The sequence below is a fragment of the Melopsittacus undulatus genome, chromosome 2, assembly GCF_012275295.1.
Source record: "Melopsittacus undulatus isolate bMelUnd1 chromosome 2, bMelUnd1.mat.Z, whole genome shotgun sequence".
NCBI classification, from domain to species: domain Eukaryota; kingdom Metazoa; phylum Chordata; class Aves; order Psittaciformes; family Psittaculidae; genus Melopsittacus; species Melopsittacus undulatus.
The window spans coordinates 15,983,316-16,006,247 of record NC_047528.1 but is presented as its reverse complement, the minus strand read 5'-3'; the positions used below and the strand labels follow the sequence as shown (position 1 = coordinate 16,006,247).

The 22,932-nt window shown below is 36.4% G+C and overlaps 1 protein-coding gene across 1 annotated transcript in view; it reads right to left on the bottom strand.

The window, feature by feature from the left end:
* The window catches only part of DDX10 (DEAD-box helicase 10), a 170,343-nt gene that overhangs the window by 124,321 nt on the left and 23,090 nt on the right, over positions 1 to 22,932 (bottom strand). The window contains exons 10-13 of the mRNA XM_005149739.3: positions 17,773 to 17,874; positions 13,698 to 13,785; positions 9,096 to 9,184; positions 182 to 653 (exon numbers count right to left, since the gene is read on the bottom strand). Coding sequence (XP_005149796.3) covers positions 182 to 653; positions 9,096 to 9,184; positions 13,698 to 13,785; positions 17,773 to 17,874 — 751 coding nt within the window. The remainder of the gene's footprint in view (positions 1 to 181; positions 654 to 9,095; positions 9,185 to 13,697; positions 13,786 to 17,772; positions 17,875 to 22,932) is intronic.

Below are 22,932 nucleotides of genomic sequence, written 5' to 3'. Positions count from 1 at the left end.
AAAACTGTCAAAATTTCACAGGTATTCAAATCATGCTATTCATAAATTAAAGCAACTACAAGAATATTAATTATGCTAATAAAAGTATTTTATGCTAATAACATGAAATGCTAAAAGCGTAAGTCACACCCCTTATCTTTTGGGAGCAAGATGCATGAGCCTTACTGTGAAGTGCACTTACCGGTGCTGGATTATCTGTAGTTTGCACACCAAAAACATCTCGTTGTTTCACTGTCAGTAAATCAAGTTCTTTAGTATCATCATCATCATCATCATCACCTTCAAAGAACTGCAAAGAGTCTGGGTTTGGTAAACTGCCTGGTATAGGAACTTCTTCTTCCTCCTTCTCATCCTCCGATACCTCTTTTGATTCATCCTCAGACTCGCCACTTTCCTCAGCACCTTCACTGGAAGCAGAACATTCTTCAGCTTCTTTCCTTCTCTCCTTCTTCTTTGTTTTGTTAACAGACACCTTGCTATTGAAATTAGTTCCACATTTCTCCACTTCTTGCTCATTCATTAAGGAGGGGGAATTTTTATTTTGCTCTGCCTCCTTCAAGTGATCTGTTCCATCAGCCACCTCCTTTGCAGATAGCTGTTTCTGAACTTTCTGAAGAAACCTCACACGAGGAGCCATTGCAAGACCAAGTGATCTGAAGTATGAAATAAAACAAATAAATTAATCTGAAAGGCAGACACACAAAATCTGACATTAGAGGCCCTCATCAATGACTCAACTGATTCAATTTTAATTATGGTGACTCGTATATTTTGACCAACCTTCTTACAAAACAGCATTTGGCCTACAACAAGACAATCTAGCTTGAAAATTGCAAGCTAACATCAAGGGAGAAAGGAAGACAAAATAACTGAGAACTCAAGAACAGTTACAAAACCTCCCAGGAAAGAAAGCAAACAAAGAGCCTGAAAAGCTGCAGACAAAAACAGATTATCTATGATTCACAGTAAAATACAGTGCAAGAAACATGGATGTAATTTGGTATTGAGGATATATGGATGTCATGTCAAGGACTGAGACATCACTGACCTTTCTCAATGTCCTTCACTGCTAGGAATGCAACCAGAGTATTACCCCCACCATCTTATGATGACTGAAAGATTAGAAGAGCAAACACAGTATGGACAAACGAATGACTGCAGAAAAAGCTATGGAAAAGACATTTCTCCCTCAAAAGAAATCTCTCCTGCCTGCATCCCTTTACAGCAAGGTTTTACTTTCATGGCATATCAAACCTGATCCTATCAAATCCACGCTCAGAAAAGCAGTATTTAAGACTCTTTCAGAGTCTATGAATCTTCTCATTAGGTGAATAAAAAATGGCAGGGCACACTGGCACTGTGCAAGGAACACACAGAGACCACAGCTACATTTCAAAACATGTAATACAGAAGTGATAATGAGTTTGTAATAGGCAGAGCTTGTATGTATAGTTAACAAATGAGTATTTAACCAACTAAAATGGCTACATATACACACAGAAATATAAAAGACCAGTCTCTTGATTCAGATTGTTCAATTCTACACCACCTCTCCTCTCATTGCTGCTCATTTCAAGTAGACAGCATTATATCTTCTCTTTACCACACAGGAATAAAGAAACCTGAGTTGCATCACAGGAGAGAAATCAAATCTATACTTTCTGGTGGAAATGTCATTATGAGCAGTCCATGAAGCATCCAAACAGTACTGCAGAGCTGCAAGAGTGGACTGTAGGCCCCAGAGAGCCTTGAACTGTTAACAGTAGCCCAAGGGACAGAGTAGTCAACAGGAGAGGCACCCTGCTTAAATAACAAGCACACAAGAAACCAAACACAACCACACCTGTGGTTAAACAGGGCAGTTTTGATAGTGGCCACAAGCTAACGCACTGAGAAGTGGGCACACCCCCACAAAAGCAGCCGGCACTGTTCGGACAAGGAACTACTTTTTCAATAAAGTCTGTCTTAATGTAAAGTTCATTTTGTTTAAGTATTTCTGATAAACCAGTACTGCCATTCTACAAGCAATTAATAATAGTAATAAAGCAAATGGAGTTTTATGAAAGAAAAAGAAATCAAGGAAGGTTTTCATCCAGTGTATTTTGCACATTTATTGACAGTGCACTGCTGCAAGGATAACACAACATATTTGAGAACTGAAACTGAAGCAACCAGCAATCTAAAACTTATTTCAGTGTTTGACAGCTACACCTAATTACCTCTGCAATGAAACTATGTGTTGAAGTTTGGCCTATTGACTAACTGAAAAAAAAATAACCAAACAAAGCAGATGTAATGCTTCACTGCAGCAGCTGGAGGAGATTCAAACCTGGAAATGGGCCTTAACACCAGGCACAATGAAACACAAAGAAAGAGATTGCTATGATGTCAATGAATGTGCAATCTCCTCAGCAAGGCAATCAAAGTAGCAAAAATGAAAAAAAAAAAAAAAAGCTTTGCAGGAAACCCACTTTTTTGCTTTTTCAGATTTTACAACATTATTTTACATAAAGTGTTGCTGTCAAACACTGACAAAGTACTGCAAGAAGTAGTACTGTATGGCAACTACTCAATCTGTGTTCACTTCTCTTATGCAGACAGTCACAATGTACACATGGTTGCAAACTCTGATTTTCATCACAGCTTCTCTTCTATGTCTCTGCATCTAGTATCAAAGCACAGGACCATGGCTGCAGAGAAAAGCTTGACAAGGTGAAGGAACTATTCTCTCCACAGGAAAAGCTGAAAAAGTCAAAAAGAGCAGCCCATGATGTGGAGGAGACTTCACCACAGCTTTTCTCATTCAGGTATGAAATCCCACCTGCCAAATTGCTGTTCTGCACTGATGTCTTACTTTAATAATTGCATAAAATTAATTATCAGTTAGTGTTGGCCTATTTTCTACACTGCCTAGCAACGCTACCAAAAAAGACTAGTGCAGTAAGAATTCAAGTGACATCTGAACCAAAGGAATACAGCCCTCAGACCTGGGGGAGAGAGAAATTTTTAATGTGAAATTTGGTAAGAAAGTAATAGTAGAGAAGCTTAAAGTTGTCTGCAGAGAATGCCAAACACTTTTAATTACATAAATTCTGCAAGAAAAGTCAGCAATTTGTCTCATTACTGCTTCTGTTCCATAGTATATTCCAAATGAAGAACAACTTTGGACAAACATACTCTACTACTGCTAAGAGTTTCTTTAGAATTTATTTCTTATTAACCTGCCAAGTCTAGAGTCATGCTAAAAAACCTGAATACATGAACCAGATTTTCTTTCCGTTAACCAGGAAGGGCAATATCAGTTTCATTAATTCATCAGATGGCAATCAGACCACAATTCTACTCCAACTGAAGTTACAGATATTCTTTGATTTTAGTGATATTCTTTGACTTGAGTGATAGCATTTCACACACTCTTCTGGAATCAGAAATATACAAGGTTTTCTCATAAAGACACACAAAAAGCAGGCAAGTTATTTAGTGAGATTTCATAAATTCTAACACTCTAAAAAACATGCTAAAACCACAATGTAGTCCTCAGACTATGATAATGTCATGGGTTCAGCCGTGGCAGTCATTTTTCTCCTTCTTGTAGCTGGTGCAGTGCTGTGTTTTGACTTCTGAGCTGGGAACAGTTGCTTGATAGCGAGCATGTTTTGGGGGTGTTTTTGTTCAAGGCTTTTTCTGAGCATGTGCTCCAGCCAGGTGGAGGAGGGGAGGCCGGGAGGAAGGAGAGACAGGACACCTGACCCAGGCTAGGCAATGAGGTATTCCATACCATAGCACGTGATGCCCAGGATGCAACTGGGAGAGAGGGCTGGAGGGGTGGAGCTCTGGAGGAAAATGGAGGAGGGAGCACACGGTGCTCGGCCGGGCAGGGTGGAGTGAGTTATGGGTTGGTGGCTGGTGAGGTGTTGTATTCTTTTCGCTTGTTATTGGCTTTATCATTATTATTTGTAGTAGTAATGGCAGTGGTGATTTTGTGTTGTGCTTTAGCAATTAAACCGTTCTTATCTCAATCCGTGGGGGCTACATTCTTTGGATTTTCCTTCCTAACTCTCCGGGAGTTGGGGGACTTGGTTTAAACCACGACAGTAGCCTTTAAAAGGCAACACAAATTTGGCTGACAAACCAAAAAAACAATCTTGTTTCATATTTTGGTGTGACATGCAATGACTTCTTGGGAGCAAGCTCTTTTAGAAAGACTTCTTAAATCAGCTACTAAAAGCAATATTGAAACCAATGGATTATTTTGCTACTGTAAATGAAAGTACAGTTGACAATTCTATTCATCAACAGAAACTGAGGTGGCCAGATATTGTTTTTCCCTAACATTGAGCAGGGAATGCATAGCTGTAACTGAACAAAACACATGCAGTGTTCAGCTACCTCCTTCAAGTCAAAGCAAGTATACAAAGATTTTCAGGAAATAAATCAAAAGAGTAAAACTCTAAAGAAATAACATTGTATGGCTTTAAGAATGCCAGTTTTGTTTGCTATTGAATAATGAAATTCAAATATTAGTAAACATTTTTTTAAATTAATTCAAATGAATGATGTATCAGGCTTAAAATACTGCCTTTTCTCAAGTTTGTTAGTTATGCTTAGACACAGACCTTGCATATGCTTACACTAACACAGTAACTTCACTATTGCCTCTATCTGATTGGAGTGAAAAGCTGGGAATGTCTCAGCTCTTTAAAAGGAGAGAATTTTCAACACTGTCAGCAAATTCTGTCCTTGCACAAACAAATTAAAGAGGAAATTTAAGACCACTACAATCTTTCGATTTTTAAGTGTCACAAAAGCTCCTAACTTGCACCTAGATTTCCAGCACTTTTTGAGATATAAGGCAGTTGTAAGGAAATGAGCCCACTTCTGCAGAACTGCTGCACAATAATTATACACAAGTTAGTGCCTCATTCTAATCCTAAGTTATTACATTTACTAAATATAAGATATATTCCATTACTGAAGCTCTTTGAAATTATCTGAACCCATAAAAACACAGCACAGTGATTTCTTGTAATGTAGAACAGCTTCAGACAAAAACTGAAAATAGCCTGAAAAAGGTTAAAACCTCCCACAAGCTATTTCAGAAGAAATGTGTATTACTTGTCTTGCAATATATGCTACATCTACATTTAACATTTGAAACGTTTTCAGAAGGCAGGATGAGCAACCATTTGAAAACAAGGGAAATCAAATCAAGTGAAGTGACACAAATATGAATTAACAGGCTTTCCAGATGGTCTAATTAATAACCAAAACGAACAGAGAAACTGCTTTTGCTGTGTTGTTTACTTTACTAGCCAGTTTATTCCTCCACCTTGGGGAGCTCAAATTACTCTACTAATAATGAGAGCCAAGCTAATCAAGATTTTATGGGTCAGGATCAAAAAGAAGGCCAACAAAGGGGATGTCATGGTTGGATTCTAATCTCTTAGAAGACCAAAATGGAGTCTTCTTTACAAAACTAAAAGAAGCCTCCACATTGCAATTGCAGGCCCTGGTGCTTTTCGTACCCGAGCCACACATGACACCTGCTCAAAGGGCAACACAGCAAAGCACAAGCAACAGATTTCTAGAGCATTTCTCCAAGTAAGTTGGATTAGCCAACTCTGGGAGTCATTCTACTGGAACTACTACTCATGCATATGCAAGTACATTTACTTCTAAGGTGAGTGAAGGTCAATAGCTGGCTTGGCTGTAAAATGAGAGAAGGTAGTTCAAGATCCTAGAAGAAACAAGGATGATGACTAAGAGAATAATGACCCTGCACTTTGAGAGAGGAGACTGCAGCTTGTGCAGAGATCTGTATGGCAGGATCAAGAATGCTCAGAAGCTTACAGAAGTAGTTACAGAAAGCTCAGAAAGGGATGAATGGATCTCTAGGTGGCTGAGGGTGAGATGCATGAGAAATGTCCTAACTACAGATCACTGAAGGGAATATTGAAGTTCATACGAATAATACCATATGAGGCCAAGATTAACTAGGCAACAGCATGAGAAATAGTAACTGTGGCTACAGGTGCATGAAGATTGGAAACTGGGAAAAAAGTAACTAGGGGCAGGCTCTTTAGCTGTAAGGAGACTGGGCTGGTACAAAAGGAAGGACAAGGCCAGCAAGAAGGAGGGCCCAGAACCATCGAAGGGACAATGAGATGTCCAAAGCCTGTGATGGGTGCTGCCTGGGGACAGCCTGTAACAGGCAGCCCTGTGCTTGCTCATGGCAGCTGGAGCAAGGTAACAAACAAAACCCTCTGCCCTGGCCATCCAGTCAGGGTCAGGCCTACATCCACAGGCAGGGGTACTGTAGTGAGAGTGAAGTGGGTGCTTTCCCTCCTCAACAAGAGGACAGACAGATGCTGACTGATGGATCATGTATCGTGGCATCACCCACTTCAGTCCTGACAGCACCCACTGCTTTGTAACACCAATCTGTAAGCAACACTTGCAAAATTAGGTGGGTACTAAGTTGTTTCTATCAGACATTTGACAAATAACTTGGCTTCAACCTACTTTATTTATTCTCTATGTACTATATTATGTACTGTATTAACAGGGATAAACAGATAAAAATATGCTGCATTCCTCCTGGAAGACATGAGGAAACCCACAGAGGAAATTACTTTGCCTGCAGCACCACAGAGCTGTGACTAACCTGTCCATCCAGCACGCTCACTTGTTAAGATTTGCCCTGGAGACTGGTATGTATATACCTCAGCATTTAACAAAGTAAAGTGCCTGGGATACCTGCATCTTTTTTACCTTGTCTCCTAACCAACACACCAGACTAATTAATTATTCCTTTCCACCCTGTTGTTTGTTTACATTTTCTTATGTTTTCAAAGCTGTCCTTTGCAATGAAAAGACAAATTTCTCTTTTATGCAAGCATCAAGGTTCTCCTTCACCAAACTTAAAGGCTGCCTACATTAACACAAGATCTGCAAGTCTTCCACCAGCAAATTATTCTTCATAGCAATTTGTAATGTGAAGATACTGGAGAGAATACTAATGTACCATAGCTTAGAGGTGATCAGTCTCAAGAATACGTATGCGCATAAATGTATAGACATGCACACACACACTTTAATATATTTCTCCTAAACACATAATAATTCTATATAATATATAAAAATCAAAAAGACTACTGCTCTTCTACAGACTCAACAGAGATTAAAAGAATCTTTGTGCACAGACATTCCAGGCAAGAGCAATGAAGAAAACGGACAACAGCCTGACAGACTGAAACACAAACCTGACAGGGACATTAAGCAGACTATTTTCTCTGCAGGATTTTTTAGTGGAGTAAAATCTATCAACTTAGAAGAAAATCTCCACAGAAAGGCTGAAATACTTTATACAGAATACACACAAAAAAGAAGAAAAAATTCTGAATCCAGGCTTTGCCACGAGTTTGTGCACAAAACATAAAGCAAGGTCGCTTCTGAAAGCAGAATTCAAACACACCCGACTTGAAGACCTTTCAGATAAATTAAGCTGACTGATCCATGGTATAAGTGGATGCGCACTGAATTGAAAAGGGGACTGCAGAGTGTATTTAGGTAGACTAGCAGTCTGAAGAGTGCATAAGAAGAGAGCCAACAAACTGTTCATTTAGGGCAGAATCTCCAAATTATCTCCCAGATTTATTGTGTTCTGACTTTTTGATTACACTTCCATCTATTTCATACCCTTGACTAAACCTCTCCTATTCTCTCCAAACAACTGTCTGGTTTCCTCCACTTTAATGCAGGAATGACTTACTAGTAACTTTGCAAAGCTGGAATTAGAACTGACTTTGACGAAAGACCAAATCCTGGCACAGAGGCCTGAGATGAACAGAATTGTAGACTACTCTGTCCACATCATTATCAGATACAAGATGGCCACACCATGCTGAAATTGAGAAATAGACACTGAACTTCTGAAAATTCAGCATTACTACCATCTGTCAGCTGGTTTCTTAACACACTGGCTAAATCTGTGTGGTCATCCCTCTCAGCCATAATCTTCTGCCACTAGTCCTTACATCCGGAATAGTAGATGCTTTTAGGTTTTAAAGATGCTGACAGATCACATAGGTGAACAGGCAGGCAACACATCTAGTGAAATTCTTTAAGTTTCTATTAGTTCTCCTTTTCAAAAAACTTCTAAGTCCATAAAGTAAGAAAGCTTCTTTTATAATAGGCTTATGTACCTTAAAAAACACAATCATGTTAATTGCAGCACAGCACAGGAAGACCAGGTGTTTTACAGTCTAGTAATTTGTCACATTTTAGTTCATTATGCCACATGTTGACAAGTTTGAAGACTTAAGTCTTCCCTGTATGAAATTCCAGACATAAAATTAATTTAGCATGCATCTTTGAGCATCTTCTTGCTCCCTTCTGACTACCCTATGTCCCATGAGATTATTTGAAAACTTCATATCTTAAAACTATCTCAGGTGGTTATCATCTGTAAAGTCAACCTGTCAAAATTAATTTCCCTGCCATACAAAATGTGGAATGATTCACATATATGTATAAAAATAGACATAGTAAAAAAGATGCTATTCAGTCCAGTGCAGATGTTTCATCTTTATGAAGTACACTGATTCTTCTGAAAGTAATTTATGTCCAAGAAGCGATGTCTAAGTCACACTCAAAATGAGACAGCAATATATCATCTTTAGGTATGACCATTTCTTTTGAAATATTACACTTCACAGGTGGGCATTTAGCTATGAGGATGAAGGGTGAATCTGGGGGGAAAACAAAAACCAAAAACCCACGACAAAAAAAAAAAACAACAAAAAAACAAAATCCAAACCTATCATTCTTTACTTTTACTTCACAAGTTTTGTCTTCTATTGTGTATAGCAACCGTAGAAGAGTTATTTCTCCCTATAGACATACACTGGTTTTACACATAATTTCTATTTAGAATATCCTTGAAAATACGCAACAGCACAGCATAGATATGAAACTGTAAATACATTACAAGATTGTCCAATTCTATGTTAACATAGTCAAAACAGCTATTCAAAGCTATTAAACACTGCAAAATTCACTATGTAGTATTCGCTTTCCAAGATGATCATACTTACAGGGCATATTCTGCTAGAGGCAATTTGAAAACATCAAATACTTCTTTATTCTTCATTAAGTAAACTGAACGCAAGTAGGATACAAAACACTGAAAGAAAAATAAAAGTATTCAACAAATAAAGGAAACCATTCAATTTTCAACACATTAAACTAACATAATGCTGGTGCTCTGAATACAAAACAGAATTTCACTAGGAAGAGGTCTAATATTGATTTTGACTAAAGTTCTTTTACACAATACCCATCAACTAAAATTTATCAGTACTACAGAAATGATGGAACTTCAAGTATCCAAATATTTCACTAATGCATATTAATTGGCCGAATTTCCCAACAGTCTGTAATGTTTTCCCTAGAATAACATAAAGCAAATTGGTCAAAGGGAAATATCACTAGTTCTTTCTTCTTCTCCCAGGTTTTCTGATTGTTGTTAAGCTACACTGATATCTGAATCATGTGGAAGGAAGAAAAGACTGTGGTGCTATAAATCTGAGGTGCCCAGACTTAATCTTAGCCTCTAACAGAAAGCAATTCAACTTTCACTGTGGCCTACGGAAATTCATTATTATCTTACATTTGTCATCAGTTCATTACATATGCACAATGAATGCAACTCAGCTGACTAACACAAATTCACTATACACTGTCTACTAACACCAATTCCAGGTTGAAGTTTCAATTGACCCCAGACTTTAACCAAGAAAACTGGAAGCTCCACGTAACCAAGTAACTTAACCTTGTGTTGCATTTTCCCTTCATTCTTCCCAAAAGGAGAGATTCTTACTCTTCTCATGTTTCTTTTATATAGTTTATTTCTGCCTGTCATTAGCAGCATAAATACTGGAATATTTCAAGTATCAGAAAAGATCCTTGGATTTCTGTTGTTCATAACCTAATTTCTAACACATGCCAAAACTCCTACCACAACGCTTAAACCAGCAACACCAGTAACAATAGCAAATTAAGCTTGTAGGATTATATTCAAGCATACTATAATCACACCCTTGTTCTGCTACCTACAGACATCTATCGGAGAAAATTATTGTGTTAATAATTCATGTGGAATTATAAAAAATAAAATAAAATTCTTGTTAACCCGAGACTGAGGAAGAAAAGACCCAACAGTTATAGAGCATTAATCTCTTATGGGGATTCTTTAAATGCTTAAAAGAGAATAAACATTTCCAAAGGCAAAAAGAAAAATGAGACAGTAATTAATGTCATAAAGTCATACTTCTCCTGTTGGCAAACTGAAATAAAAACTATTAATTGTAAGATATGTAGAGCTATGAGATACACTTTTCAAGCTGCCCAACACTTCATTATAGAAGTAAATTTTCATTTGCTTATTTTTCCAAATGCTAAATTGTTGGGTAAAGTTTCCTGTCTAGATTATGTCTTTCAATTAATTTTAGCAGTGGAAGGTGCTAGCATAATCCATTCAAATGCTACCGAAATGAGGTGTGGAATAACACACTTGTTTGCTCAAATTAAATTATTAATCATTTTAGGAAGACAACCAGAAAGGCTTCAAATTTGACAGATCTTATTAATCTACTGCTGTCTAGCTAGCAGTGACAAAAATAAATGACAGATCCTCTTTTTTCTTTGCAATGACAGGTGGAAAAAAGCAAGTTGAACCAGAAGTATCTTTTCTGTGAATCTGAGAGCTGCAGATCCAAAGATTTACATGAGTCACTACACGCCGCAGGGTAGAAATCTCATTCTGCCTGTTGGATAACCTACAAAGCCATCCACATACTTTACTAGTCTCTCTTTGGTACACATGGTCCAGAAATTTATAAATGATAGACAAGCGGCAGAAAGAACACACCTTTTGCATGGGTATCAAGCCCTACAACAACTAAGAATGAACCACCAAACAAATGCCAGATGTTCTAACTCACATATATCAGCTGTCAAGAGGGTTCAGCCCACCGAACCAGGTTTATTATGGAGTGTATGCAGGATGGTGTTGCTCTATGTTCAAAGAAACAGATATCTTAATTAAGGTAGATCATTCAATAGTAGTATAATGATGATTAAAGTCTTCAGCTGGTCTCATTCTCTATTACTTTAGACACTGAACACTTCACCAAAGTAGGAACACTCAAAACCTAAACTAGAAAAGTTAGATACAGCACAGAAATTTCCTAATTTACAAGAAGAGAAATGAAACACAGAAAGAGCAAATGACATCTTTGATTTTTATTTGATTTCTGTACATTCACTTCAAGCTCCTTCTAAAATGCTGTCATTCCTCTTGGATTTTATTCAATTCTCCTAAGACTTGGTCACATTCTACACACATACCTAGACAGTAGAGGGAGAACAAGTTTAGCCAGCCTGAACTTTTTGCCTACTTTTCTATCAATTGCTGTTGTACTCTCCTATTTTTGCTGACTTGAAATCACTTTCAGAGGTTTTTTTAAATAACTGGACTTCACAAAAATGTTGTGCAATTTAACTTACACCATTATGGAAGATGTTACGTTTAGGAAACAGAAACATATAACAGCTCTATTACCATAGTAACTAAAGGCCCCCAAAACCACCTGAGATTATTGTACTAGAAATACATAAGGCAACAAGCACTATGCTCTTCTAGTTTTCTATATTTAAACTTATTTATATATTTCTTGGATAATAGTTTTAAATATTAAAACCCATCAATTCAATTTATTTGCTGTTTTGACAGAACTCAAAGTAACAGGGTATGACTGGAGTCTCAGGCACATCCCTCTGGGTGTAATGCAGATTTAAGAGACAGACACCACCTCAGCATCCTAGCACCCCTACACAGTAATACTCAGCTAGCAAGAAAAACACATTCTTTTTTAAACCAGTTTTCAGAACTGGATGAATTGATTAAATATTAAAATCACAAGAAATGCCAAAGGGCAGCATAAGTCCATAAGAGAAACTGCAGTTTCAAAGAAGTCCCAGTCTGATTCATCCTCTCTACAAGCAACAGCAGAGGAACCATGTCCTATCAAACGAACCACAAAGTTGGTAGAAGCAATTAGCAATCAAGTACTTACTTTCTTCTTTTTATTTTTAACAAAGTAAAATATTCTTGAAGTGTATCAACAAGCTAAGAGGACACAGTAAACGCAACACAGTAAACTACATCCTACTGGAACTTCTGTGCGTAGCTGTGCTGTTTCACTGCTATCTGATCCATTCAGGTATTTATTTCTTACAAATGTCAAGTATTTGGCAGCTTGCAAGAGACAGGCTAAACAGCACAACATCTATGCCTTTGAGAAATCCAGCATCCCAGATAAGGACCCAAGGTCAGAATTTCACTTGGATCATTTTTATTCTTTTATTCACTGATACATTAAGACTACTGGGGCACATTTGCGCAGTCTGAACACTCACACTTAATTAAATCTTACTAAGGAGGAACACTCCTATAATAAACCACCTGTCCATATTTTCAAAAACTGAATGTATGTAAGTATGTCTGTAAGATGGCACAGCACTGCTACCCACAAATGAAAACTGCAACAAAAACAGTTTGAAAGGGTAATTAAATGGCAATTTTAAAAGAATTCAAAATTAATTTTTTATCTCTAACACTGTCAGACAGATTATGATTGATTTGATTCTCGTGCTACTTTGAAACTTTATCATTATCTTATTTGGCCCAATTCAGAATAATCTCTCTCTGCCTTTTAAGAGATTTTAAAAAGCAAATGCCAGAAACACAGAGGTTTGTTAGTATTTTCATTCCAAGTAAGATAATGCTGACTTCCTCCTACTCTCATCCTCCTCCAACCAGCTGCTCAGTCACTTCTGATACAAATTTGTGTAACTGCAACTTCCTGTGGCAGTTACAATTGACTATAATATGCCCCCAGTACATCTGACCTGTGCAACTTTTGGATGAAGCATTCCACATGCTAGAAGTAATTCTTTGTTCACTACAAAAACCTGGGATACCTAAATATCAAAAAATACTCCCTCCTTTGATCTGCCAGCAATGCTGTGCCTAATGTCACCCAGAATGTGGTTGGCCTTCTTTGCTGCAAAGGCACATTACTGGCTCAGATTTACCCTGTTGTCCACTAGGACAACCTGATGCCCCAGGTCCCCTTCTGTAAAGTTCTTTTCCAACCATTTGGTCACAGCCTGTACTGGTGTACGGGGTTCCTCCTCCCCAGGTTTAGGTCTCAAAAAGCTGGGAAAGACTCAAACAAAACATTAAAACCCCCTCTAACAGCTGAGAAGCAGTGAATACTAAATTAAAGATTACTTTCATATCCGAGACTCTAAAATAAATATGTCCTCAAGTATATGCTTTAATTTGGGCAGAACAGCAGCTGGCTCTTCAGACATTAGTATCATGAGCCCATGTTGAGCCTATGTCAACTTAAACAGGCTAGACAGGCATATTTAGACCAACTGCTAACACAGAGAATCATAGATTCGTGATTATTGTTTCTACAGATGCCATTGTTTAAACGTTAAAAAGTCAGAAAAATTCAGCAGTTGCAAGCACTGTTTCTAAGGCATACCTGAGCTGGTCAGTCATGCCAACAGCAGTTCAATTTAACTAGCATACATCAAGAGCTATAGTGCAGCAGATGACTTACCCTTTGAGCTCTCTCTTTTAATTCCTGATCTTGAGCTAAGAAAGATTGCATCCTCTTTTGGATGTCTGTAAGTTTTTCAGGATTAATTCTAATTAAGGAAAAAAAGAAAAAAGTTAGCTTTTGTTACTAGAACATGCAAAAATAAGCACCTATTAAGTTCTCAGGAGTATTTTCACATCTTCTGCACAGCTTTAATATGCATTAGTTATTACCACTCTGAAACAACTTAGGATGGAACTGTATTAAGGATGAAGCATACACTCCTCAAACAATTAATACAGAAAAGACAAATGGAAGATCAGACTTTTTATCCAGAGACAGTTTTCAGTGAAGCCAAAATCAGCAGTACTTCTTGAATTTATAAAAATGCTGAGGAAAAAAAAATAGAAAAAACATAATGAATTACAGTGCTATCTTATACTGAAATAGTCTTCATAACAAAATTCACAGCATTTCTGACAAGCTTAAATAAGATCCACTGCCCTAGAATGCTGAAATTTATGTACGTCTTTCTTACAGCCAGATGAGCAGAAATAAAGCACACTGAGATTAAACAAATTTAAGAGCTCCTCAAGATACTGATCAGGTGAATAAAGAAGAGTAACTATTACAGAAAATGCCATTAAACCTACTAAGAAGGTATACAATTCCTTTCCAGACTCTGGATTTTTACACTTACACCCATGATACCCTCACTAATCCAGGTTTATTTGCCCAGATTTTTTCTTATCTACTTCTGCTAGTGCCACTCGATTACATCATGCAAACTACCAAACACCGTAGGAGGTTAGTCCTCAAGCACAGGTCAAAAGAGATGCACAGATTTCTCAGTCTGGTCCTTGCTCCTGTGCGCCATGTTATCCTACACTGTACCACAAAACACAGCCTTTACTGAAGGAAGTCAAGAAAAAAAAAAAAACCAAATCATGTCTCTTCACATACTAATATGTCACTCTAAAAAAACATAACCAATTAAAATAAAAGGTAAGAAACATTTTATAGTTATTTTTGTAATACATTATGATCATCTATTATTCTTACTAAATATGAAAGCAGTAATTACACAAGGGGTTGGAGGGTATTACTTTAATTTTTAATGTCATGAAACTTTACTCCCTCACCATTTCAATTTCTTATCTCTGTCAGATACAGACAGTGGAAAACTGTAGTGGGCACAAGAGCTATGTGGCTACAGTTTTAGAGAAATATCAAAAAGCTGAGTTCCAGTTTCAAGCCAGCTCATAATTTGCTCTGAAAGTATAAAGACTTAAGAAAAAAAAAAGAGGCATAAAAAAATAAGTGGGGAACAAACTGACCAAGTCTTTGAAATGCAAAGCAGGATGGAATGCACACAAGACACCAAAGATGGAAAAAGTAAACAGAAGGCTTTTCTAGATCTTAGTCTAAGAAACAAGACTGAGAAGTTGACAATTAAAATATTTATGATCCTAACAAAGGAAAAAGGTACAAACACAAAGTATACAACCTCACTACAGAGGAAAGACAGAAGAGTAAAAAGGCTGGCTAGATGAAATCAAAATGTTTACAATGATCTGAAACTCAAGAAGAAAGCTTAAAGTAGGCCTGAAGACAAATATAAAAACAGCTTTTGGAATAGGTACTCTGGAAAAAGAGAAAAAGTTCTTTCCCTGTCAAATTATGGAACTATTTTAAAAACACTGTCTAAATGGAATAAAAGTGATGAAAATACAAAACAAGGAAAGTGACAGAAGACTGGTTCTTGTGATTCTTACACAAAATAATAGGCTAACTAGAACAGCAAAACACACTTTAATTGACAGTGATGTTTTAGAAACATAAAACCTTCAGAATGAATTTCAGAAGCCTGCAGAGTTAAACCCTGTTGGCAGTGAGCAATGCTCATTACCTTCTAACGTGTGAGTTAGACTGGAAGACTTGAAATCCTTGAGAATCTAATATTACATGAATATGCACAAACCAGACCAGAAGACTTGAATAGAAGACCTGGAACACGATCAATGTGTTGATGTAACTTCTTAATTAATTTATCAACTGATAAAACATGCCATGGTATTAATTGGGAAAGTGGCTAGAAGTAAACAACCTAAGCAAATCCATGGTTACAACGTTTGAGGATGAAACTGGCTTGCAATCCAGAATTACAAAGAATTATTTAAATATTTTTTTAAGAATTTTAGTTAGCCTCTTATTAGCATGATGCTAAAACCATTTAAGCCTTATCCACACTAGGCAGACAATTCTACGTAAAGAATTCCTCTTCATGATGATGTTACAAATACTAAGAATGTATGTTTTGTACATTAAAAAACTGGATCTTGGGGCAGGTTTTTCAAATCTATTATCAGTTAAAAGCCCTGACCTTGCTTATAATGATTCCAGCTCAGAACGTTACTTAAATGTATTTATTATGTGCATATGTCTTAGTATCTTGGTAAAAGAATGAACTTTTGGGGTGACATTCTAAGAAAAAGAGTTTAAAAAAAAAAAAATCAACCAGAGAGTTTTCCATCAGATTAGCAAGAATGTCTTAAGAGATGCAGCCATAGATGTCTCCGGAGAGACACATCTAACTTGTATTATAAATAGAAGATTCATTTCCTAGGAGGGAAATGAAATATTTGCCTTATTAAAATTGAATTGTTATTCTCGTACAAAAAAACAGATTTGGATTTACATGGGTAAATACAACCTAAAGAGGCTTTTTTACCATTTTCTGTGATAAGCTGTTCAAACAATTAACTGCATTACTCAAGAATTAAAGAGCTTAGGTGAAATATTTATAATGTGCATGAGATCAGATGTTTATTCAAATTATTTTAATAAATATTTTAAGAAGAAAAAATATGAAGTTTGGAAAAGAGACAATTTGCTTAGGTTGTGGTGGTTATACAACAGATCCTTTTAAAGCATTACAACACGAGAAAATAAAGTATCTTATTTTAATTCAGTTTCTTTAATTTGTTTCTTTACTGATTATTGTCCACATTCAGTGGGGGGTTTTCTAGTTGTTTTGTTGTAGTTGTTTTTTTCTGTTGTGTGTGCTTTTTTTAACAGCAATGTCGAAAGAAAGCCTTAAGTACAATTAAGACTTCTGGTAGTTCTTTGACTCCATTTTCACTGTTTCAGAAAGAGCTGTCAGTTCTAAACCAAGGCATAAACCAAGAGTTGTTGTTCTAAACCAAACTGATGACATATGTTTGACCGGAAAAGGTGTATTTACTTCACTAACTACTGTATATATAGTTTGCTACATAGAAGTAGGATTCATAATTGCAGTTCACAAGTGCCTCTGAAATGGCATATCCTATACATCAAAAATACTTTAAAAAGTAAAACTAAACCTTAAATCTAAACCTTTTAAGTTAGGTTTAGTACAGTCTTTTGTACAGATAGCATTGGCATCTACAGGTTTCCATCAGAACACTCTCTCTAGTATGTAAAATGAATGTTTAGCCACATCTTTTATTTCCTGCACTTTAACTGATTCAGAAAGATCATGACAAATTACAGGAATAGTATAGAACTAAAGAAAAAACAGGTAAGAGAAACAAGAATGGTAACGGGCATAAGAAACATACAAGGACAGATTAAAGAAATTGTTTAATCTGCAAACGAAGAGAAAGAGGTAGCATTATAATGTTCAATTACATAAAAAATAGTTGCAAAGAGAATAAATCATTTCCCATATATTCTTGGCACAGGACAAAAAGGAAATATTTCACTTAAATTACTTCCAAGGCTTATCAGACACTTGAAGAAAAGATATAAATGGCAGGAACTGCTGCGTATAGATGAGATCACTTCAGGAAATTGTGAATAAATTAATTGGCAAGTTAGACAAGCATCTGATATGAATGATTTGTGCAGCTCATCCTGCCTTTGAGAAAAGGATGGAATAGGTAACCTCTGAAGTTCTTTTCCTTCTACAACACTACCAAAACAAAATGATCTTCCTTGTTTGTCCTGCTCCAGGCAACTCAAGCATTTTATTCTAACATGGTTTTCATAGGCTCATCACACAATATTCCTGTAGACAGAAAGTTGAGTAACAGACAGACCATTAATCACTTACTTGATTTCACTGACAGGTACTTTCTTCTGTGCCAACTGTTCCACCATACCCTTTTCTTCTGAGGGAAGCAATACTAACAAAGCTTCTCCACCTTCTTTGTATCTGGTGAGGGGAATAAAAGAGAGACCTCAAGCAAACATGTAAACAACACAATTTTTGTTAATGTTTTCAATATCCAAGAATTTACAGTTGCTTCCTTAGAAGCATCCCAAAGAGGCAAAAATCCTCACTTTACAAAACAAAAAGAAGAGGTAAACCAGTTAAGTGACTTGCTAGTATCTCCACCTGAGCTTATTTCAAAATACATCTAGAGCTCTAAACATCTGGGGCTAAGAAACTTCAGATTAGTGCATCTTTTTTTCCTTAGATGAAAAAATATTAGTGGCAATCACATGGCACTTGACCAAAGCCTGCAATACTAGAAGATCAGGCTACTTGAATTCACCCTTTAGCAACAGGCAAATCTGAACACTTAGTAACAATTGATTCTCCTTTGCATATCCTACAAGCAAAGAAAGTAAAAGCTAGGAAAGGTTAAGTGCCTTCATCCCAAACAAATACTTGCAACTCTTTTAACAGGTCACAAAGGCATCACTGAAATAAAAGCATAAAACCAGGAGTTCTTCCATTTACATGAGCAGTTTTTAGGCGCAGAAGATATAATCAGATCAATCCTGTAAGAACAGTATCTCAATCTAGTATTCACTCCTCAGGGCACTTAACAGCTGTATCAAATATAGCCAAGGTTGGTAATTACTCAAGATACAGGGTTGGCAAAGACAAAAATTCTTCTGTTTTATTCTTAAAGCAACAACCTGTCATTTCTTTGTGTAAGAAAATGACAGGTCCTACTTTTAGCAACTTAATGAGATTCATGGAGTAAAAAAAAGACCCAACAGCATCAATAAACAAACAAGACAATGGGTTTAAGTCCTTCTGAAGAAGCAGTAATGATAAGTTAGCATGTATGTATTATCTCAGCCCTTATCTATCATAACACAGACATTGTTTCTTCATTTACATTTACAAACAGTTCTTAAGAGTACAGATTGATAGGGGAATAATGCATGAAGTCCTCAATTACACTAAAAAAAACAATACAACAGAATTTCAGAAAAATGACAAAACTGGAGAGAATCCAACTCACAAACAACTGATGAGAGCAATGGGTGGGAGAGAGCAAATTAAGAGACTGGTAAATTACTATGTAAAGCAGCTATAAACTGAAAACAGATAGAGGGAAGTCCCTAAGCAGCAGCAGATTGTAAGCCTATATGTAAACTTCTATGACTAAGTGCTCCACTTATATGAAACAGAAAATTCTCTTTGTATTTTTTTTCCCAATTTTTCAATTTTAATTATTTTTCAAGCTGGTAAACTTTTCATCCATCCTCAACGTATCTGGTTTGTCCTTTCTGTCTTCCTATAAGGAAAGTTAATGGTTTCTTTTATCTTTATTCCACTCAATCTATTGCCATTTTACAGATCTTCAGCTTCTGTTAGTCCATCACACATTCACACTCGAGTTGCATTCGCTCTTCTCCATCGAGAGAACCATTAAGGAAATGATACTATACCAAAGGTATAAACTGGCAACAGAAGAGTGGGAGTTATTAGTTTTTCTTTGATACCACAGAGACCAAGACTATGCCAGGATAGGTCACATAACTTTCCAATAAAAGCTCAGGAATGACAAAATGAAACACCAGTTCAGTCTGTGCATAGAAAAGGGAACTTAAGTGCTATTTAAGGAAGCCTTAGAGTCAAGACTCTTTTGCTGAAGAGAGGTTTTCAACTAAAGGCCAGAGAACACAGAAGGACGCTCTCAGGCACACCAAACACAAATCATACCATTAAACGATGAAAGTCATTTCAGATGGAATACAGGGAGCCCACATTTCTCCAAGTATAAATAGTTCTCACTTGGCAAAAACAGTACTGCAGAACTGTTTGAAAACTAAAAACATTATCTGTCACAGCATAGTAAGCAATGCAAATAGCAACAAAATATGCAGTTAAAACACTCTGACAGCTTTTATTACAGCTCTCTGCTTCAATTTGATGATTTGAAAAATCACAACAAAATGCTCTTGGATGCTTCCCCCCACACCTCCCAGTGCTATACTTGATGAGTTTAGAGACTGAATTTTAATGATAATTTTAAAAATTTTAGTAAATGTTTCCATCATGGGATTTTAACACTTACATTCCAGACTTTCAGATTTTACATAGAAATCACACTGATACCACACAGGGTGTGTCTGTGCCACACACCAACACTGCATAAGTTTACTGGTTATATATGGTTCAATAAGAGTACCACAGATATGGTAAGATATTTGGACTTTGTCCGAACAATACTGCTTTAGGGATGTGGGTGACAGAGAGATACTGTATAAAAACTGTAACCACTTTATTTTAATCCATTTAATTAGCAGACTTAAAGTGTTCTTAATGCAGAAATACCAGCTTCCATGATCTTTTTTTTTTAAAAAAAGAAAGAGTTCTAAAGAAACCCATATATAAGTTTGGTTTAAGACAATTTTTTGTCTTTACCAACAGCATAGGAGGCCATTAAGTCACTGCTGACCATACATCCCATGAATGTTTGCACCCTTCACATAATAATTAAGGTTGGGCATGACTTGCTTACATAGACCAAGTATAGCTTCCAAGAAAGCTCTATATATTTTAATCCAGCCACACTCTAGATGATACTTCCAAGAAGTGGGTGCCTGTCAGACACTGCTACTTGAACAAGCAATGAAATCCTGGAGAGCCCCAGAACCTTAGAGGACTTTGCATTTTAGAGCAAAAAAATGATGATCACAGTTCCATGGCAGCTAATTATTAACCAAAAGAACCTGAGGTCTCAGAGCACTGTTGGAAAGGATGAAAATATTCTCTTTAATCTACCCAAAGCTTGTATCATATAGGAAGACAGAGATAATGTTGCTGCCAATACCAGTCTCTCACCGATTTAAGAGTATGGAGTAACACACAGCTTTGCTCTTCTCTTCAAAACAGATTATATGAAAGGAATGGATTTCCTAAAAGAGCTACGTGAATGTTCCAATACCTGGAAAGAATGTCTGTTTAGTGTCCTAATAAAAATCCTCCTCATTTGTCAAGATGACAAAAAAAGTCTTGATCATACTACAAAGGATGTGTTTGCAGATTCTTTTAGTCAAAGGCATGAAGTGATTTGTGTAGTTTTGTTGCTTCTGGCATTTCTTACCTTGAAGTGCCTGACTTGGCATTCTTAAATTGTTGCTTTATTATATTTATTTTATTCAGTGTGCAACATACTATGAAAGGCCACTGTATTACAAATCATGGAAGAAATACCTATTAAGGGCCAGAGAGTGCCGATATCCTCTCTTGCAAGCCACAAAACCAAACTCAGGAATGATACAGTACAGGAAGTATCATTCTACATTAGTTTTACTTTGATAGCTTTTCCTCAGTACCCATGAGATCACACTTAAAACAGGATGCAGGACCAGATGAACCTTCGATCTGACCCTTGAAAGGTGTTCTCGTGTGTTATGAGTGCTAAACACTATATGTCAAGTCAAGTATTTTTCAGAAACTACAAATTCAGAAGATGCAATTCTGAAGGCACATTCTATAGATGATTCAGAAAAAGAAAATAAGCATTAAATTTTCTATCTATGGACAACAACTAATTCAGTGTTTACATTGTCTTGTAAAGTCTTTACAAAGCGGAAACAGCACTAGAGCCAACTAAAGAAAATAATCACATTAGAACAAACAGACACAGAGGTTTCCAAACACCTATACATTTTCATCTTTGGCAATTACTAAGGAAAACAAAAAGCAACACTAAAAATTTCTAAGAGCTGATGCCTTCAGAAATTCAAAGGGACTGAAAGACATCTGGTAACTACTGATGCAGTGTAATCTTTCTTTGCCTGTTTTGGAAACACTTGCTCTTTCAAATGCCAGTATTTTAAATGTACTTGAAGTTAAGGAGTCTTTGCCCATTTTTGTATTGTGCAATTTAATTATATAAACCAGACAGTTTAATACTAATGCTGTTCCTTAGGGCTAAATATGAAAATGAAATCATTATGGAATTGAGAAGGCTGAAAACTGAACCATCTTAAGTACCACCTGGGATGGTTTGTGTCTGTCCCAGTGGACAGATTTTTCAAAGACAGCAAAATGTGAACCTATACAAAGGGAGTTTTACTTGGATAAAGTATTATCTTATTTTTCAAAAAAGAAAAGAACAACCTAGTAATGTGGTAGTAAGAAAATTAAGGTTTTAAAGATAACCTCAAAAAGAGGCTGCAGTGGAAATTTCAGTTTTCCAAAATGTTTTCTCTCTGTCTTTCATATCAAAAGCATCTATACTGGCAAACCTATGAAATTGGCACAAACAGTAAAGAACACTTAGATCTTGTTTCTATCACAATGCCTAAAACATTGAAGAAAAGAACAACCCTCAGTAGTCTAAGAATTTAGCTCTCCAGTAAAGCCAACAAAAGAACATTTATACTAGACAGATAAAATCTTCAAACCTTTATGAATAAAAAGAGTCAACCTCAGCTAGTGAAATTCTTCAGCAGGACTGCTTCTGCAGATGAGACAACATTAGGAGAAGTTCTCCCCACTCTCGCTCACTGCAGCCTTCAAGTTGTCCATCATCACTAAACTCATGTATCTGTCCTAAAAGGCTAATTCACTCTGGTGACTTATTATTCACTACATCTGCACCTCAACTGTGCTGGAGAAAAGTAAATTAAAAACCTCAAAGTAATCAAACTTTCTTGTATATGTAGTAATTGATGATATTACTCATCTTGTCATCTCCTCAAGGTGATCAAGAAACCAGAGCAGGCACACATCTTTTCATTGTTAATTTGATAGTCTCTCAGGATACCAGATACAACTCATTCCAATTCTATGGAAAAATGCATCTTGCTTGCGGAAAATCTTTCAGGGAAAAAAACAAAACCAAAGCAAAAATAAAAAAACAAAACAAAAAACAAACACACATGACCAAAAAAAAAAACAAAACAAAAAAACCAATGCATACTTCCAGTTCATATCTTACTTCCTAGTGTCTGTTGGCTTCAATACTTATCAAAAAGGCAAGTAACTTCTCTGCAACGCAGTATTTACTTAGAATCA